Raw genomic sequence first — 20,731 nt, 5'->3', positions numbered from 1 at the left:
CATAGATATAGACAGCACTTTTATTTATTAAATATTTTTAAGGCATCTATAAACAATTGGGAACAGTCAGAAAGATATTTAATTTAATAGACTAAAAATTAATTAGCTTTAAATAAAAAAGAATTTTCATTTTATCGTTGTTACGAAAGGAGAAAAATTATTAATAAAAATTAAAATTAAATAAATTTTATAATAATTTTAAATTTTAATTTTGCAATGAAATTTTAGCTTTACAAGTTTTTAAAATGTTGCAAATACAATTAAAGACGACTGTTTATCTAAAACAACAGTGTTTGATAGGTATTAAAAAGTTTAAAGATGGTAGAGAATCTGTTAAAAATGAACAGCGGCTGCTTCGATTAATGATCAATCAAATTAGAGATCGTCCTCTGACAATAAGACACACCATTGAACAAGTTCCTATAACATTTGATTCATGTCAAGTAATTTTAAAAGAACGATTTAAGGTTATGAGTCATAATACATCTAATTGTTACAAAAACTTAAGCTTTTGACAAAGAAACAACTCAGCAATCAACTGAATGGTGAAGATGACCAAGTCAAAGTTGCTCAAAAATCAAATTAATGCAGAATGTTCACTGTCATTGTTGCAATTTTTGAACATTATAAATATTTATTGACAGGCCAAATAGTCAATAACAATCTTTAAGTGCTTTGCAGCATTTGCATGAAACAATTCATCAAAAAATGAAATTTGAAGAAAACTCTTAGGCTTAGCACCACGATAACACACTTTCTCATGCTTTTTTAAATTTTTTGAAAAATACTCAACAAATATGACCCACAAGCACCATTTTTTTTCTAATACAACACTGTGTTTTTCTTATTTATATAGTCGAAATTGACAAATGTCTCCATTTTGAGTCCATTACAGAAAATTTCGCTATGAACTCTGAAAAGCATATATAATAACGATTTTAAGGCATGTTTTGATGATCGAAAAAGCTTTAGAAGGAAAACATTGAAGTCATGGAGAGTATCTTGAAGAGAATAAATTAAATATTAACTAATACGTTTATATGATACTTTTGAAAATGGAGTGCCATTTGAGAAATTGAAATATAAATAAAAAAATTTTAAACAAGTATAATTTTTAAAAATAACTTAACATACATAAATTTTACATGTTATTTTGACGTTTCTTATTTTGTACTTTTATATTTTACTTGATATATTTTTGGTCAGGCATGCTAAAAATTGTCAATTTTGTCACCAGATATATTTAATAAAATTAAACCACTCAAACTTCAGCACACAATAATAAATATTGGAATTTTTTGCAACTTTTGAAGCCTACTGTACATAAATGAAGATTACTAAATTTAAAAATCATTTTGATTTTTTAAAAAAAATAAAATTGTATTTGTCATGTCTGTTACTAAATATGGTAACAGAAATGACCTTTCAAAGGAAAAAAAATTCTTGTGGCTAAATAGTTCTATAAAATGTTAAATATTATACTTAATTTAGAATAAAATCTCGCAAAATTAAATTATCTTGCTGAAAGAATTAAGAAATAAATTTATTTTATACAACTAATAAATGTAACAGACAACATGACATAATAAAAAAAAATACTTATTACAAAAAGGCTTCTGTTTCTTTAAAAAACACAGAACTTACAAAATGGCTGTTACTATTTCTTACCTACAGGTTCCTCACTGGTATACAAGTGTTATCTTTAAGACATTCCAATTGCATAATTAGAAAAATAGAAATATATGTATAGTAGCAGAGATGACATTAATTTCTGGATAGTTGTGTTTTATTAATATTAAATATTCATTATTTACTTATTTATAATCTTATTAGAATCTAATTTTAGCAATTTTACACGATTGCAATGTATGACAGAGTGGAAAGTATAGTCATTGAAATGTAATTCTTGTAATAAAATTTTAATGTTTTGGACAGCAGCATTTTCATTTTCCTTTCATTTAATGACCTAAAAATATTATTATTTCTGAATTAAGGCCCTAAAACATACTTCCTGTACAAGAAACTGTCTGCTAATTAATATGACACAAAGAAAAATCATTTAAAGTATCTTAGAACTTTTAAAAAAATACTTTCCATATGGAAAGCAAATGACACCCAATTATGAATATGATTCTTATACCTTTTGTTTTATGACACTATTTTAAGCGCTTTTTGATCGCAGTAATATATATTTTCTCTTTAAAACTCAAGTTAATATACAATATGACTAGCTGAAAAATGATTCAAAATGAAGGAATAAAATTAGGATTTTATCGACTATGTACAAAAGATAAAATTTACAATATCTGAATAATAAGAATTAAACAAAACAGGCTACTATTATAAACTTAAGCAAAGTTTTAAAGGATATGTTTGAAACGGGGCTGGTACGAAATATTGAAATGCAAACAAGAAATTTATTTTTATTTTGTAAGGGTGTCAAAGTACAAATTTAATTTATTTATACAGGGTTTAATACAGCAAACATTAAATTTTTCCAACAGAAATGCATAACAACAACTAATAGTATATTGAATTCAATTTCAGAATCTGACTTTACAAACTTCATCATTTTTGCAAGATTTAAAATGCATTATTGAATCAAAGATTTGATTATACTTGTAGTGTCTAAGTATTAAAAAGAAAAATGCATAAAAAAAAATGCTCATATTACTTTATAGAAATCATACAGTTTTCAAAGCACTGATATTTAATATTGAATAATTATTTCATACATATTCAAAAGGTTATACAACGAAAAAAAATTTGAAATTCAAAATTATAATTCATTAAAAATTTCACATATCTATCAAAAATTAAAAAAATTTTTGGTCTTCAAAATAGGGTAATAAATTTCCTCTGTGTGGGTGAAAACCATAAATTTTTTGAAGCTTAAACATAAAAAAAATGTTAGTTTTTAAAATCAAAAAGTTAAAGTAACAGTAAAAAAATTATATATGAAATGTACTACACAAGTACCTTAATTTTCATTAACTAATATGCATATTTCAACTTTTCACTTCTTCTTAAGGTTAAGTTATTATTTAAATTCCTAAACTTGATTAAGGTTTCCACATAGATTACAAGAGACATATGCTAGAATATTTATTACATTCTTTTAACTGTTATTCGACATTTTAAAATTAAAACCTAAAATTTATATTACAGTTATTCTTTTTTTTAAACAAAAAATGGAAAATGCATTTTTGACCCAATAAAGAAAATTTCAGGTCACTTTTAGAACATTAAATATTTTTTGATTTAATTAAAAGATTTCTTTTATTTATTTATTTTTTATATACATATGACTTTTTATTGATTTAAATTTTTTGTGGGGATACACTCTAATTTACAACGCACTGTACATATCTTCAAAAAATTAGCATGCAAATGTAGTATGTTTCTTAAACATATTTTAGCACCAAAACTCAGAACATATAAATTTAGTTCAAAATTATTTTTAGCATTTTTCTTATCAACCAATTCAGTTGAAAAATAATCTTAAATAAAAACACTCTAATAATTTTCCTTTGTACTTTTGTCAGCATTTGAAATACAGAAAAAATTCTTTAAAACTTTATATATATACATATATATATATATATATATATATATAAGTTCAAAATGAAGATTAAACAAAGAAAAATTATAGACATATGGAAAAAAAAGGGGGGGGGAATAATAAGTTTCCCCCCTTATTGTTTTAACTTAACTTTCTTGTTATTGAAACTTATTGTTTTTCTTAACTTTCTTTGTGTTTTCTTGTACTTATTTATTTATTATATATATATATATATATATATATATATATATATATATATATATATATATATATATATATATATATATATATATATATATATATATATATATTAAATTTAAGAAGTGAGTTTTTTTATCACCGAAAGAATTCGTAAAAACTTTCAGTCAATATTACAATATGTTTCAAAACAGTTAAATTTTATGTTTAAAAAATCAAAGTATTGAAGAAGCAAACAGCTACGCTCTATTCCAGCTAATTCTCTGATTAGAGACTCATTTGTGGTTCAACCATAAAATAATATTTGACAACCTCAAATATATATTGTTCAATTCTCCAGGTTTTTTTCTATTCAGATCTAGAACCTCTTTAATAATTTTTTTTAAAAATTTATTACCAACTATATTAACATCTTTTAAAACTGAGCATAATTTTATAAATAAACATTTTCTATAACACAACATTTTAAAATCAGATCAAACAACACTCAAGTCCTTTAAGTAAAATTAAGAGAAAAAATTGCTTTAAAAGTTTCAACTATACATAAGATCACTGCTCTTTAATAGGTTGTAATGCAGAATGACAATAGGTTTAATACATATAATAATAGATATTAGGGTAAATATAAAAGGTAGTAATGCCAACAAAAATTAGGGTTAGAAAAATTCATTTAATCCTAATGAATAATTAATTATAGATAATTTTTTGACAAAATTCTCAATTAAAAACCACCCTCCTAACTTGTATGATTCAGGAAAAATTAATTTTTTAATATTTTATAGAAATCATGAAAAAATGGTAATAATCATTTTTCAACAACACAACATATTGTAACATAACATCAATTAAGAAGAGAATATTTTTGTTCTTGAATCATTTTAAATATATAGAGGTGGAAAGAAAAATATTGAAAAAATTGAAAAGATAAGGGCTGAGACAATACACCATTATACATAATACCATTATAACTACTTTTTTAAATTCATAAATGCAATAAGTATAAGAATAAAATAATAACTAGATTACTGACTAAAATTTTAAGTAATAAAATTTAGAGAAAAAAGTGTAAAACAAATCGAAATAAAACTTGAAGTGTGATTTTCCAAATAGATAATCTTAATTTCCTAGTAGCAATTCACTTTTTACATGATGTTATTCATAATTTGGCAATTTTTTTTTTCTATATTGAGCAAAATTAAGATTGCTGAAGAATTCAATATAAAATTTTCCAGAGTCACTGAATTCAAAAGATTCTTGACTCTAATTTTTGCTGTCTGGAGTAATTAAATCTGTAGGGCATTTTATTGCTTGAATTCAAAATTTGGTGTTGCTATAATATAAATAGTGTATTTAACGGAATAAAGATGGTTGTTTTTGTATCATATGTGACATATAATCATCAACACATAATCATAGATTTGTGTGGTTGTCCTAACAATGATATATCATTTTTTATACTCTTAACTCGCCTATAAGTAATTTTATATGTTATACTTATTCTTGTTAAAGCCTATTCAACATATTTCAAATATTAAAATTAAAAAATAAAGTTCAAAGCCAAAAACTTAATTAATGACATAATTTTCTAAACTGTGATAAATTAACTAAAGAACAAATAATGACTGCAAAAAATTGGCCACCATATTCTATTTTGATCACTACAAACATATGTTCACATACAAATTTTACACATACAGAAAACCTTGGATTATGCACTATATATAAACCCTAACCATTTCACTGGGATATATTTTCTGAACAATTCATCAATGCATGAAATATCACATTATCGAAAAATAAAATTGCAAAGCTCAGAATTAAATTTCTCTTAAATATAAAGTTTATTTAAAACACTATAAAATTTAAAAGAATAGAAATAAAACAAATTCAAAATATAAACAAATGAGTTGCACTGTCTTATTTACAAATCTTCAAATCACAAATCTACAGAACAAAGGAAATATACTCATAAACTGGTCCAATGAAAAATATATATTTTTTTGGTTTCAAGATGTTAGCTGTAAAAAAAATAATAAATAAATAAATTAAGTTAGAAAAAAATATGAATGGCAACAAAAAGTGAGAATTCAATATTTAATAAAAATGAGATTTAGAATGTGTATGAAAAATACTTTCCCATTAAAATCTTGTTTAAAAAAATTTTTGTTCAATATTTGATTAAAGCTTAAGCTTAATATGCACACGAAACAGTAATTTGGAAAATTTGATTAAGACATTTGACTTAATATTTAACTTTACAAACAAAAACTCCACATTTTTAAGTGCAATAAGATTAGGGAAACTGATTTGCAAATACAGCAGAGTGGTATATCTGGACGCTGATTGATAGAATTGTCTAATTAATCCAATCAATCAAAGACCCCTCATTTCCCCCTGCTTTACAAATTAGCAAATACAGTACAGCACAGTTTACCTGGATGCCATGCCAATTTGCAGAATTGTCCAATTATCTTAATAGGTCAATTAATATGCATTCCCCCACCCCACCTTCATTATATATTATTTTCTTCAGTCATAAAATTCTATCTTAACCTTCAGATTCTTTGAAGGGAGTCAAAAAATTTTTACGTCTTTGAAAAAAGAGATCCCTTCACCATTTGTGCTTATTTTGCACAGTTTGAATAAGGGTGTAAAAGCTAAAATGCAAGAATCAGTTTTCTTCAGTAAAAGAACAAGTAACAACAACTAGAAACCAGGTTATAAAGGAATCAGTGAAGGCTTTAGAGGACAATGATGATAACTCTTAACACAAAGCAAACTGATTCGAAAGAATGTTGCATGATGCTTGAAATCTAGTAAAACTTTCTATCATAAAAATATCCTGAAAAAATATTTTTAATTTGGGTATCCATGCAAGAGGGCGATAGAGAAACTCACTGAGAAAACTTTATAACAGATTTTCAATAATGGATTGTAAGCAACGATAATGCTCATTGTTTCTAAACATTGCACAACGACCAAATAAAGAAAGGAAGAAAAAACACAAAATCCTTGTGCAATCAAGGTTGGCAAAAATCATGAATTCTTAAAAATTTCAACCATGTTTTCTAATGTTAACAAAATTACTTAATTATTACAAACAAATCACGGAAAAATAAAATCATAGTTATGTTTGATGAAGCTAAGCATCCTAAATTTTAAAGACATGGAGGCAATTCGTCCATTAAATTTCCAATGAAAAGTTACTCAGCTTTGATCTGAAACCGTTAAAAAAAATTTAAGATTCTCTGGGAAGAATAAGTCTTTTTCATTATTGATATACTATAACTACGAAATTCATAAGTTTTATTAGCACTTGTATTGAAATAAACAAAACACTAAATGGGTATAATTGAATTTATGTTTCTTAAAAGCAAATTATTTTAAATTGAGTTAATGGGGCATTATAATGTAACAATTACACATCATTCTTATTTACTTATTAGTCTATTTTGACATATTATTTACACACATTTTCTTTTCATTATTTCCTTGGATAAAACTGTCATTATCATTGAAATAAGGCTTTAAAAATAATCATCCTAAAGAATATATATATATATATATATATATATATATATATATATATATATATATATATATATATATATATATATATATATATATATATGTATATAAATAATAATGCATAAGACTATTTTAATTTTAGATTTATTATAAAAAATCTATTGGCTTAAATTGATGATTTTCTTAGAAAAAATCAGAGTTGTTTAAATCAATTTTAAAAAATCAAATGATTTCAACTGCGATTTTAATCATGATTTGAATCAAGTCAACCCTGTGTGCAATCCTTTTGTATTTACTAGGTCTCCAATTTCATTTGCTTTATTACTCTTATCCTGTATGGTCAATATTGTGGAAAACAAATGTGCACAATAGTCGCAATGGAATGACTACAGCCGCAAGATTTAATCAATTCTGTTTAATTCCCAGATTCAAAAATATTAAGGGATATAGGTGCAAAGATTTTTTAAAAAAAATTTAAAACTGCGAGGCAGAATGCAATAAAAAAATCTTTGCCCTATCCCAATAAATTATTTCAATAGGAACTGTATAGAGTATATACAGATAATAATTTTTATGTGATCTTCAAGATATTACCTGTACCAAAACAATTTTGTAGAAAATATTATACTATATTGAAAAATAAGTTAAATTATTTTTTAAACACACAATTTGAAATATGCTAAAATATGCATTTTCGTAATAGCCAGAAGTTTTATATAAGAGTGAAGGGAAGTTACCTAAAAACATTGTTACAGCTGTTTTATAAAGTTTAATTATTACGAAACTAACTTCAGATATTAATCAAAACATCACAGTCAATTTACAGCAATTCCAGCATTTTTGTAATCTTATCAGGGGTGATTATGACAAAAATTTTATGTGCAAAAAATTTATACTGATTTACATATCATACGATTCTCACAACCTTGCTGAACTTATGCCAACAGATCCGGATAACTGGGTTAGATTGCATATACGCAATCCTAACTGTAATCGATGTAAGCTTAGAGAACTAACCTCAGCTATTAATCAAAACATCATAGTCAATTTACAGCAATTCCAGCATTTTCGTAATCTTATCAGGGGTGATTATGACAAACATTTTATGTACAAAAAATTGATACTGATTTACATACCATACATGTTTCATATTCAACATAATGTTTTGAACTAAGATTTATAATTAAATTACTTACCAATGAAAAATACCTATCCATGAAGATATGTTTATTGTAACTATAAACTAATTTAAGAAGAAACTTAGTTCTTACAAGAATTGAGACATTAGATTTTAAAATTGCACAAATATTATTTACGATAATAGATTTTACAATATACAAATTGCAATGCATGGTTTTTTGATTGCCTGAATAAGAATCTCAAGGTATAACTTTAAAATCAGGGAATTAAAAGAAAATCGATGTTTGATATTAAAATTTCGCGAATTAGAACCGCGATATTAGAGCATCTCATTGCAGTTCCAAATATTCAAGATGGCAAAAACTAGCTAAACCAAACTAATTAAATCGTTGAAGTATCGCCAAATGGTCGAAAAATCGCATGCCTGTAAACGTCTCGTAAATGAAATTTAGAAAAAGTTTCAAAATTCACATTTTGGATTGAGCAACTCCGGGAAAATTTCCTCTAAGCATAAGCTTTTGATTCATAGAAAAATCACAAGCCCTATTCTTAGTTTTAGACATGGAAGGATATAAAAAACTCAAAAGACAATCAACCCTACTTTATGGTGTAGTTTTGAACGCTCACTTCTGCTCACTACACAGCAAGAATTTAACAAATATTTCCTAACATCACATTCTTCTTAACTTAAAATTATTTCTAAGTAAAATGAACAGAACAAATCAGTTTTGTATAACTACAAATAACAACAATTCATAAGAAATACTGGAAACAAAACTAATTACATTAAAATTAAATGTTTTCATTTTCTCAAGATTAATTAATAAATAGAAAATTATTCATTTAAAACCTTTCAATACCTCTTAAAAAGTGCTGGTTTAGCATCTTGTGTCTCCGTATTTAATGCAGCAGCAGATGGATTAATGGTTGGTAATCTTTCGGCAGCAGCAGCTCTTGTGGCAAGAAAACGATCAAATTCTTCTGCATGAATAATATAAAAAATGTGTTAGTTTTTTTTTCTGTCCCCATATGAACAAGCAGCAAAACTTAAAACTTACATCTGCTGTTCCATGTCAAAGTTGGATAATTTTACATAATCTTGTATTTATAATTAAAAAAATTCTTTGTGTCACGGTTATATTAAAATAATATATTATGCGATTATTAAAAAAACCTATTTGTTTAGAGCCTAGTTGCTGTAAAACTCAATCGAATTTCATAAAACATCTCCAAGATTTATTTTACATCCCAGGAAACAACTTTTAAAAAACATTCTCAACTGAAAAGTATATTACCGAATTAAAGACTTAAATAACTACAAGAGAAGTAGCTAAAAATTATATTAGGTAGATCTAAAACAATAGGTATTAAACATTTCACACTTTTGAATTTATCATTTGATCTTCTATGAAGTCTACCCCTGTTTATATTTATAAGTAATTAAGAGCAAAATGCATGGAAATATTATTTTACAGAGATCTAATAAAATCTATATAATACTGTGAAATATTTTAATATCTTGTCTGCTTTTAGCTACCAAATGCTTCATTATATACTCATTTTTCGGAACACTTCTAGCAAAAACATATTAATAAGAATATTTTTTATTAGCTATTATACTTAAATACATCGTTTAATTTTGCACTTATTCTTCTTGTGTAACTAAGTAACATGGTTGTAAATGTATTAATATATTTATGAAAATCAATTTTGTAGAGGGAAAAAATGGAAACCCTTTTTGTTTGTATTAATTCTTTTTCAGCACACTTTCCTATAAAATGATGTCTGGATCTTTCCTATTCTAGTACCTCAAATAGTTTATCAAGGACTATGCAATGTTTTAAAGCTGTATATGTTGTCAAAGAATATAGATTTTTTTTTTTATGGATCAAGTTTGTTCCAGTTCTTAAATTTGACAATTTTTGTTGAAATGTAATAAAAAAAGTTAATGATAAATTTTAAAAAATATGATAGATATTACATTATTTATATTCTCTTTACTATTATGGAACAAATGTTTTCACAAAAAAAGTAAAATTTTACTGTTACAAATTAAAACTTTAAACTCTTGTCCTGTGCTGAAGATGCTTGTTAGGTTTGTTAACTTTTATGATATTCATGCTTTTCTGATTGACTAAGAAAGTGCCAGAAAATTTTTAAGTTGTTAAACATTCATAGAATGCTTGCAATAATTTGAAAGCTATGCTTATAAATAGTAAGAAATCTTTTTATTTGCTGTTCCAGATGTTGAGGAAGTGTGAAAAAAATTATTTGAGAATCATTTAGAAGTGTTTTTAAAAACATTCGTTTATAATTCATGTAACTTGCAAAACAGCCTGTTGAGGTCTCATAAGCTGCCATTTTATATGAAGCTTATGAAATGACTAGAAGGTTAGGGTTCAACAAGCTATACATACATTATGTATAAATAATTTAATATGTAAAAAAAAATCATTTCATAGGTAAAAATTACAACTTATAAATAAGCTTGTAAAGCACGTAAAAAGGAGAGAGAAAAGATCAAGTATTTTGCAACAAATATTATAAATATTATTTTAAATTTAAATAAGTACATTTAGTATTATATTGATCTAAAAATAAGAATGATACCTGAATTTGCACCGGGTTCAATTGAAGGAGCATTTTCAGGCTAAAAACAAAGAAACAAATAAATAATGTAGCATGCGAAAAACCAACTAAAACATAAGTAGCAAACAAATAAAAATAACATTAATGTAAATAATAAAATAATTTAAAACACTTTATTTTCTAAAACTTAAATAAAAATTAACTGATTTATGCACTCAATGAGAAGCACAGTCTATCACTGTTATTATTCTTCAAAATGTGAGTATAAAAAATATCTCTTATGCTTAGAATAGTGAGTCTTTTTCATCTTACAAATTACTTTGAACAAATGAAAATTCAAAATGGACTATATTGTACACAAAAAAGGTTATAATAAAATTAACCCTTTGATGGTTATGAACAGGTCCAGCTCGCAATCGAATCGCGCTTCATACTAAGCGCAAAAGAGTTCCACTCGGGAGCAAGATTTAGACCGAATTGGTTAGAAATGAGCACTACTCGCCTAGTGAAATTTTCCCCAAAAACGTGCTGACGAGCCGAGCTCGTTCGCCATTATTATTCTGCATTGATTATGTTACAAACGAATCCTACTTGTAAAAGTTAGTTAGTTTTACTGTCTACAGATGGCAGTATGGGTTCCATGAATTTCTTTTCATAATGAGGGGAGAATTTTTTTTTTTTTATTTTGTTCTTTTTATGCGTATTTTGGAGCGTTTTTTAGGGTGTTTGTAAAATAAAATGACTCAAAAGCGAAAGTTAGATAATTATGATGATGATTATGATACAGAAAATTTATTAAGTTTTGAGTCTGATGAAGACTTCGTTCACAGTATTTAGGTAATTATTGTATTTAAATGCTTCATAAAGTTTTACATCAGTTGTATTTACTTAGTCCTTTCAATTTAATATTTGCTTTATATTTCTAATTAACTATTATTATTTATATAATTGATTATAATCATTTACAATTTATTATTTAATAATTATCATTTATTAATTATTTCAAAGTGCGTAAAAACTGTTATTTATGTACTACAAATACTGTAAGAAATTTTTAAAACACGTGAGGCAAGCTATCTACTGCATTGCCGGAGAAGGGTGACATTTTCAGAAGAATGGCGGGGGAAAACAGCTGCCACTTTTGAATACTGTTTACTCGTCACACTGCACGAATTAAGTAAGTGAAAACTGCTCATTTCTCTAACCGTCAAAGGGCTAAATAATTTTTAAAATTATATTTAAAAATATTTGCCTTAAGCAGCATATTTTATCATAGATGAGAACACTCGATTAATTTTTTTAAATTTATTTAAAGTTACTTTTTAAACTTTGCTTAAGAAGTATAAGTCAAGTATCTTTGCGTATAATCAAAACATGTAAACAAACCAGTAATAAATGCGTACTGACTAGTAATAATTTTAGTTACTCTTCCTTAGAACCAGTGTCCTAATTTTTTTCATTTCTTCCTCTGCTTATTTTATAACCTGCTCATTTTTTTGTGTTTAGGATTATCAATGTTCAACTTCAAAGCGTTGTAACTTTAAACCTAACCCAGAAGACAAGAGAATTTCTGGGGCAAGCACTGGTGCAAACTAGCTTTCCATGGAGCAATTTTGATGTAACTAACACATATCTATAGAGAAAAAAAAACCAGGTAAACCTTTCACAGTTAGTGCAAAGGTAAGGTATCTTGCAAAACTACGAAATTTTGCTACTGACCAGAAGCTATTGGCAGCATTTTTAAAGTTTCCACTTATAGAGTGTGGTCACTTTTTCAAAAATTAAAAATTTATAGAATTACAAAAACAAAAAAACAGTTGATATTTATAATGTAAGCCGTATCAATTGAAGCATTTCTCAAAATATTAAAAAAATTACAAGATTCATTGACAAAATGAAGAAACGTTTTAAGAAACAAACATGACAAAGTAATATTAAGAATATCATAAAATATTCATAATTCCATATTTATTAAAAAAACAATAAAATGCATTTTTGACAAGAAAAGTGCAGATTTTGAGACAACATTTTAATCGCTATTTGTTATATATAATGGCACTGCGGCCCAGAGTGACCATTTATTTTGCTCTATACCACGAGGGGACTCAAACTGCTGATTCATCTTCCCCTGAGGATGTCAGCACTGTGGTTGGTGCAAGTGGAGAGCAGAATTTGAATCAACCAGTCATTACTGTGATTCGAACCTCTGTTACCGAAGTGGGAGGCTAATGTTCTATCTCCTGATCCACCGCAGCTCAGTTTGTTAAAGAATGAAAAAAATGGGAACAATTTATCTCGCGAAGGTGAACGTTTTGTAATGTCATATCTTGAAACAAAAAAATAAATAAATTACCTGCTCTTCTAGCCACCTCTCCATTTCCTTAAATTCTTGCTCTCGTGTAAACTTTAAAGCATGATAAAAAAAAACATAGATTAATACATAATTTTAATACACATACTATCAACAATTTTCAATACAAAAATTTAATATAAAAGACATTCAGTTTTTTATCTGTTGATTTTAATAAGGTAGAACATAAAAGAGTTAAAGTCATACTTGTTTTTACACCCATCAAATGTCTGAAATTAAACTAAAGATTCAAAATCAAACTGCATGCATCTGATCTAATAATTTAATTACTACAAAAGACATTTTTTAAATCCCCCCCAAAAAACAGTGTTAAAAATTTTTGAGCTTCATAAATAAAAAAAAATTTATATTGACAATGAATCAATGAGTAAAAAGTCTCCAGGAAAGCATTTAAGCTATTATTTCCTTTGACATAGCTGCCAACCTTAAGAATAAAAAATTAGGAGCACTATATGCGACAAAATTATACGCACCAATTACGAGAGTAAGACAAACATTTAACTATTAAATAATAACATTAATAGACATATATTTAAATACCTTATGAAAATTAGTAAAAAAAATTATAAACACTATCTTTTGAGGAAAATTTATAATATTAATATTTTATAATTAGGAATACCGGTATAATAGTTTAAGAAAACAACCATTACCTATTAATATATAATTTTTCTTCTCCAAATTATAAAACACAGGTAAAAATTAAACTAAATCATAAACAAATATTTCTGAATTTTTAAAAAAATAATAATAGTTGTTTAAGACTCAATTTAGTGAAATGATCAGCAACAGCTATTGGAATAGTATTTTGCAATAAAAAAGCTACTAAAAATTACTTCTGCACAATAATCACAGGAATCGCGATTGCAGCAATCAGAGCAAGGGATTGGTTTAGAAGCAAAAATACTGCAATTGTACAAAAATTCGGATTTTTTTTATAAAAATATCAGATTTGATTTAAAAATTTGGTACAAATCCGAAAAATTCTGAACAGTTGGCAGCTATGCCTTTGATGTTACCACTCAATACAGGCGAAACACTTAATTTTGTATGAATGAAGAAATAGTGTCAGGACCTCCCATTTTTATACTAGGCAGTCTTCGTCATTATCCATGATCAAAAAACTAGTGAAATATAGATTACTTTCATCATTGAGAATTAGAGGTGTATAATGAATCCTTGCCAGGAAGATGGAGTCTCGGGTATGCATTCGTAGCCTCTGTAAATTTATTTTCAAAGGTTTCAATAGATTGATTAATCATATTTTTCTCGTCTAAAAACTATCTTCCCCTTTTCAAGAAGTGATGTAATAGTAATTAATTTTGGAGATAAAACATGCAGTATTCATATTCTTCCTGATTTTATTTTTACTTAGACTTTTCAGTTTTTTCAGCATGTTATTTAGAGAAAATGGTTGCTTGTAAACAGCATAACGCCATATGATTCGAAGACTTCATTGAATTAAAAATTGAATTATTAAAAATTTTGAAAGAAGTATTTAATGGATTGGTAGTGGATTCTATCAAAATTAGTCCATTATTACTTAAATATTTAAAGTAGTTTTGAGTACTCACATTATTACATAATTTTTCTTTTGGCTGCAGGGACGTTATATTGAGTGTTGAGTATATAAATACATGCAGTATGAGGTAAAATAAATAAAAATTTTCCTAACCCCTTTATTTTTAAAAATAAATATATAAACACATAGCCATTTAAATATGAATGTGTAAAAATTATCATTATTCAATGAATATATATCATTATTCAATATTACCATTATTCAATGAGAATATAATGTGGTGAATGACTCAAAAAAGCATGCCATAGGGAATTCTCTATAGCATTCCCCCACAGCTACAATAAAAATTAGAAAGGAATTCCCAAAAACTTTTTTTCCAACTAACTACTACTATTACTAACAATTATAAAACTCATCTTCAATCACCTAACTTTATTACAAAATGCACCATTATTATTACTTAAGTAAAAAACAATACAATATTGAACTGGTGTAGAATGAAGTGAGAACAATTATAATGAATTATAATGCCTGTTACAAACCATAGAAGAGAGAGTAATCAATGCACTAACTAAGCTAACATTTAATTATTGAAAGCAAGCTTCTTTAAGGCTTAGAATGACTTCAGAAAATAGGGCTTACTTCCTGTTCTTGAAATGATTCAGTAACTGAAGAAGTGTTTTGATTCAAAGAAGTGTTTCTAAAGAGAGAAAATAAGACTTATGAAGAATCATAAAAATAAGGACTAAATGTGAAGCTTTTTTAAATTAAATTAAGACATCTATATTAAACTCACATGTCTTTCAAAATTTATAATGATGTTAAGTCTTGATTCTAATTCAGTAAATAAATAATGACAAATTATAGATTGCAATAATTACAAAGTTTAAATATAGCAGAATTAAGAAAAAATTAAGGAGCTTTAATTTTAAAAGCTAACAACTAACATAATTTATGTAAATTTAAACAGAAATAAATAAACACTTAATAAAATTATTGTATACAATATAATATAAGAAATTACAGTTTTGGTAAAGTTTCTGTTTTCCTTGATTGGGCTAACATATCAAATTCATCAAAACCATCACCGCCTTCAACTGGAGCATTTCCACTGAGCTCTAAAAGACATCAAGATAAAAAAAAATTTAAAAACTACTTATATATTAAATAATTTTCGATAAAATAATTTTAACAATGTAAAAACAAATCTCACAAATAACTTTAGACCTAATTATCCTATTTTCTGAAGCAGTCTAAATGATTTAAAAAGATAAAAATTTAATTAATTAGTGTAGACTAGGGATAGATAAACTATTAAGGGTTTGAAAAGTAGTTAATAAATTTTTACTTTGATGAAATTATAGGCAGACAATTATAATTTTTAATGTATTATAATTTAGAAATAAATAAATGTGTCATACACATAGCATTCAAATTCAATGTATAGATGGGGTTATATAAGCTAATAACATACCTCAATAATATTTAAATGTATCTTTTATTTTAATAAATGTTTAGAAACATCTTTTTTTCTTAGAAAATAGTCTGAATTAAAGGGTCTTTTAAGAAAAAACAAATTGGATTTTACTTAAATATTGAACATACGCTACTTTTCAGACACAATGGCAACTAAAACTTGTAGACAATACTTAAAGTAATAAAATTAAACATGAAAATGTGCTTCTTCTGAATAAACATATCTTGCTTTGATTAAATTGGATTCATGTGTAAAATAGTTGCAATAAAGTCCCAATAGTTGAGTTAGGAGAACACCTACGTTCAGGCACATTAAGGTCAATTTTATTTTCATTAATTCATTTGTTTTGGCTAAATCTCTGAAAGTAATAATAAAAATAAATTTTTCCAGGTAATTTCAAAATTAGCTTACCTGAAGAAAATTTCATTTTGAAAATAATTTGAAATAATTGTTTTATGTAGGTTGTTTCTAATGACAAGCAAAGCTCGTCAGCTCTTGGCCTTGCAAATTAAGTCAGGAAAGAGCGTCTTTTGTTTCATAAGAGAGCAATGCTAGGATAAAAGTGCAATTTAGGACTTAGATCAGAACTCTCAGGATACATGGCAGCACTTTACACAATTACTAACACAATTCAGACATAAATCGAAAGCGGAAGGACGTTTTCTTCAATACCAGTATCCATGACACTACTTAGCAACTGACCACAAGATTTTCAATTATACAGAATTTTTACAAATTTACCAAATAACCTTATTAAATATAATTTTTAACTTGTCAACCTAGCAAAAATTTGGATGTTTTATTGCATTCTGGTAAATGAATGGCCTAAAAAGTTATTTAGTATTTCTATAACAATTTTTTTTTCAAAAAATAGGCTTTTTGTCTTCACTAGCTTTACTCCACAAAGCTAGTGTGGATAATCAGAATAACTTGTTAAATTGTCCTTTATTAAAACTCACAAAGATACATCTAAAGTCAGAATGAAATTAATTTTAATCTAGGTCTTATTAGAGAATGAATATTGACATGTTTTAATTAAAATACTAATTTGTAACAGAGCATTTCATCATACTAAAAAAAGAGATTTTGAACGATTTCATATTTGAATTCATTTGATAAATATTTTGAAATTGCTTTTTTTTTTATCAAAAAATTGAAATGAAAATCAAAATTGATTGAATGAAAAATTGATTTGTGATTCGAAGAACTACATCCATCTTTCTTTTCTTAATTTAAAATCATTATCTTCACTCTACCAACATAATGCAGATCACATTTTTTATTTCATAAGTCTTTCACTTGTTTTTAGTCAGTGTAGTCGAGAAGTTTCAATTTATTCACATATTTATATGTATAAAATATATAATAAATATATAAATTTGCTGACCTAAAATATAAAAAAATCCACTAAAAGTATGTACACACTAACCCCACCACCATGTGTTTACATTAAATAGCACACCAACCCCACAAAGACATAGCGAAATGCTGATTAATTGAAACTATATAAAGCAAAAGTTAATAATAAAATAAAAGTAATGCTTATAACATTATCAACTTCAGATGAAATTCGGAAAATATTTTCATAAAAGCATAAAGAGAACATTTAAAAATTACTTCCGCACCTTAAAACCATTCTTTTCAAATTTTTAATTAAGCATTCACAGTGTGATTATGCAACTACACATGAAAATGTAGACGAGTATTGCCAATTTATGATATCTCACCGAGAAGATTTGACCTATAAATAAAGAAGTTATTTAAGATTTTCACTTTAGCCTGTCTACACTGGCATCTCTCTCCCCTATAAGCTGATTTATAAATTAATAAGTCTGAATCCAATGCATGAAAATAAGATCATTAGATCAAAAGTTGTTAGGAGTCATTTGCTGACCATAATTGAAATTTCATAGCAGAAATATAACAAATTTCATACTTAAATCCTTAAGCTGATCACTAGTAGCTGCAACTGCCGATGCACTTTCCTCCAAATCAATCAATGGTTTATTTTCAATAGAAATCTAAATATTGATAAAATAAATTGCAAAATATTAATGATAGTAATTACATAAAATAAAATAGTAAAATCATGGGAAAATATACAAAAAAAAAAGAACTTGATAGCTTTGTAAACATAAACAGAATTTCTGTTGATTTTTTTCTTTTGTTTTATTTAATACTTACAAATTTTTCCATAAATATTTGGAAGAATAAAAAATTTTGAAAATACTAGTCTTAATTTCACATTCAAATCTATCAAACATTTCTTTAAGCACAGTAATTTAGCACTGACAAAATGAGTTAATGTTCTACTATTGTAATTGAAACAGTTTTTTTAATGATACTATGGGAGAACAAGTGATTGAAAAAATTAGCAATAAGAATATCACATAACATTGGCCACTACAAAAAATCAAAAATATAACAAGGCAAATGCCGAATTATTTAATTGAATCTAAATATAACTGCATAAATTGTCAAAATTGTGCTCAAAAAAAGTTTTTTTAATAGTTTGAGATGAGTAGCCACAGAAAATTACTGATGTTTGCAAAAAAGTTTAAAAAATCTGACCGCTCAGTCATCTGACCGTCAAATCCTTAAATGTGGTTTTATTCATTATATTTCTATTGGATGGGCCTTTAATTTTTAAAATATAGTAAGAATTGTTTTACATTACAAAAATGCAATTGTTTAAAAGAAGAAGAAAATTCTTATATTTGAAAATGTCAACTCTGTTTCAAATTGAAATAAATTTTAAATTAAGATAATTTCTTTAAGGTTTCAAACAGATATAAAATTATTGTAAGCAATAATAAAATACTTGGGAATACTGGTAGAAAGAAATATTTAAAAAAAGAATCAAACAATGTCATTAAGAAATACAGCATGAAATGCTTAAAACAAGCATACATACATTAGAAGGAGCTTCTTGAGAATTAGCTTTGCTCATGGCAGCACGCTTTTTTTCAAATCTATCATAACGCATGAATAAATTATTAAGCTCATCATTTACAAGAAGTAAATCCTCTGAAAAAAAGATACAAAAAGCTAAATGTATATATAAGTGAAACCAAGGTTAAATCTGAATTATTTTTCTATGACAATTGCTTTTTTTTTTTTTTAATTAACTGAATAAAAAGCTAAGCAAAAGAAGAAGAAAAAGTGCTTTTTCTGTACATTTTTTACAATACAATACAATACATACATACATACATATGTGTGTGTGTATATATATATTTAGATATATATATATATATATATATATATATATTCAAAGTAAAGGGGCTCTCCAACCTGTTTGTTGTGTTAATCAATCAGCTCTTTTTCTCTAGTCTGTACTTTTTTCCTTTATAATACATATTCGGTTCTGTAGTCACTTACATGTCTTACTTATATTGTTATATTGTTTTAACTATTTGTTGTTGATATCTGAAGCTTCGTTAATCTGAAGTTTGTACCACTTTGATGTATTGATTCTTTCTAACAATTGTGTCTGAATGATATTGGCAATTTTTTTCAATATGCCTAGTCACAGTGCTAGCCCACAAAGGTACATGAGCTATCTTTTTCCACAGCAGCCTCGCATATAAGGTCATGCATGGCCAGTGTGGAGCAAAATCAATTTTTGTAGTGATTTGCCTTTAGCCTTAGGAATACTGTTAGCTAGCATTAGTAATACGGTTAGCCACTTAATATGCTTTCATTGCATTCTCCTTTATTGCTCTGGCGAGCCCTATAAATTTCTTCTTTCATCCATTTCATCATGCCGCACAAACTCGGCAGAAATACACCACAGTAAATAAAATGGAAATAATTTAATGTTCCCTCGGCGGCATGGCACCATTAGATTCGCAGGGGTTGGTGACCACTGCTGTACAGCATAAAATAAATTTGTACGCATTAGTTGAAGATTTTTAAACTTAATTTTTTCAGTCTAAAATTCCTTTTTCTTATGCAAATAATATTGATTTGCATCCTATCCATATGTTAAATTAAAAGTACTCATAAGCTCAAAATTATTATTCCAAAAAAAAAAAGCACTATCAATATTTTTTTTTTAAAAAAATGCTAAATAAAATAAAGCAGCAAGTTAAAAAATATATTTTAAATCATAAAGCTTATAGTAAATAAAATGTAATACCTGTAATTTTTTCATTTCCAACTTTATCCAATAACTCTACAAGTCTGCCTTGCATGTTTTGACAAGTTTTACAAAGATCCTAAGAAAAATACCCCAGTCATTTCCATGTGCATACAAACAAAATAAACATTTTGTTTTTGTTGAGATTCAATTATAAGCACATAATATAAAGTATTTAATAAAATGTAGTAATATTGTGAAAT

General features: G+C 26.2%; 1 protein-coding gene across 1 annotated transcript in view; it reads right to left on the bottom strand.

The window, feature by feature from the left end:
- Nucleotides 1-4,149: 4,149 nt before the first annotated feature.
- Nucleotides 4,150-20,731, bottom strand: part of LOC107439333 (TOM1-like protein 2) — a 30,354-nt gene continuing 13,772 nt past the window's right edge. Inside the window, exons 8-16 of the mRNA XM_016051891.5 lie at nt 20,529-20,607; nt 19,302-19,414; nt 18,324-18,408; nt 15,935-16,028; nt 15,553-15,610; nt 13,371-13,421; nt 11,039-11,078; nt 9,289-9,409; nt 4,150-5,778 (exon numbers count right to left, since the gene is read on the bottom strand). Of these exons, the coding sequence (XP_015907377.1) occupies nt 5,775-5,778; nt 9,289-9,409; nt 11,039-11,078; nt 13,371-13,421; nt 15,553-15,610; nt 15,935-16,028; nt 18,324-18,408; nt 19,302-19,414; nt 20,529-20,607 (645 nt within the window). The 3' untranslated portion in view covers nt 4,150-5,774. The remainder of the gene's footprint in view (nt 5,779-9,288; nt 9,410-11,038; nt 11,079-13,370; nt 13,422-15,552; nt 15,611-15,934; nt 16,029-18,323; nt 18,409-19,301; nt 19,415-20,528; nt 20,608-20,731) is intronic.

This window comes from Parasteatoda tepidariorum, chromosome 7 (assembly GCF_982258835.1).
Source record: "Parasteatoda tepidariorum strain Cologne lab strain chromosome 7, Ptep-v5.0, whole genome shotgun sequence".
NCBI lineage: Eukaryota > Metazoa > Arthropoda > Arachnida > Araneae > Theridiidae > Parasteatoda > Parasteatoda tepidariorum.
Note: the sequence above shows the minus strand (reverse complement) of the source record. Positions and strands in the feature narration are given on the sequence as shown.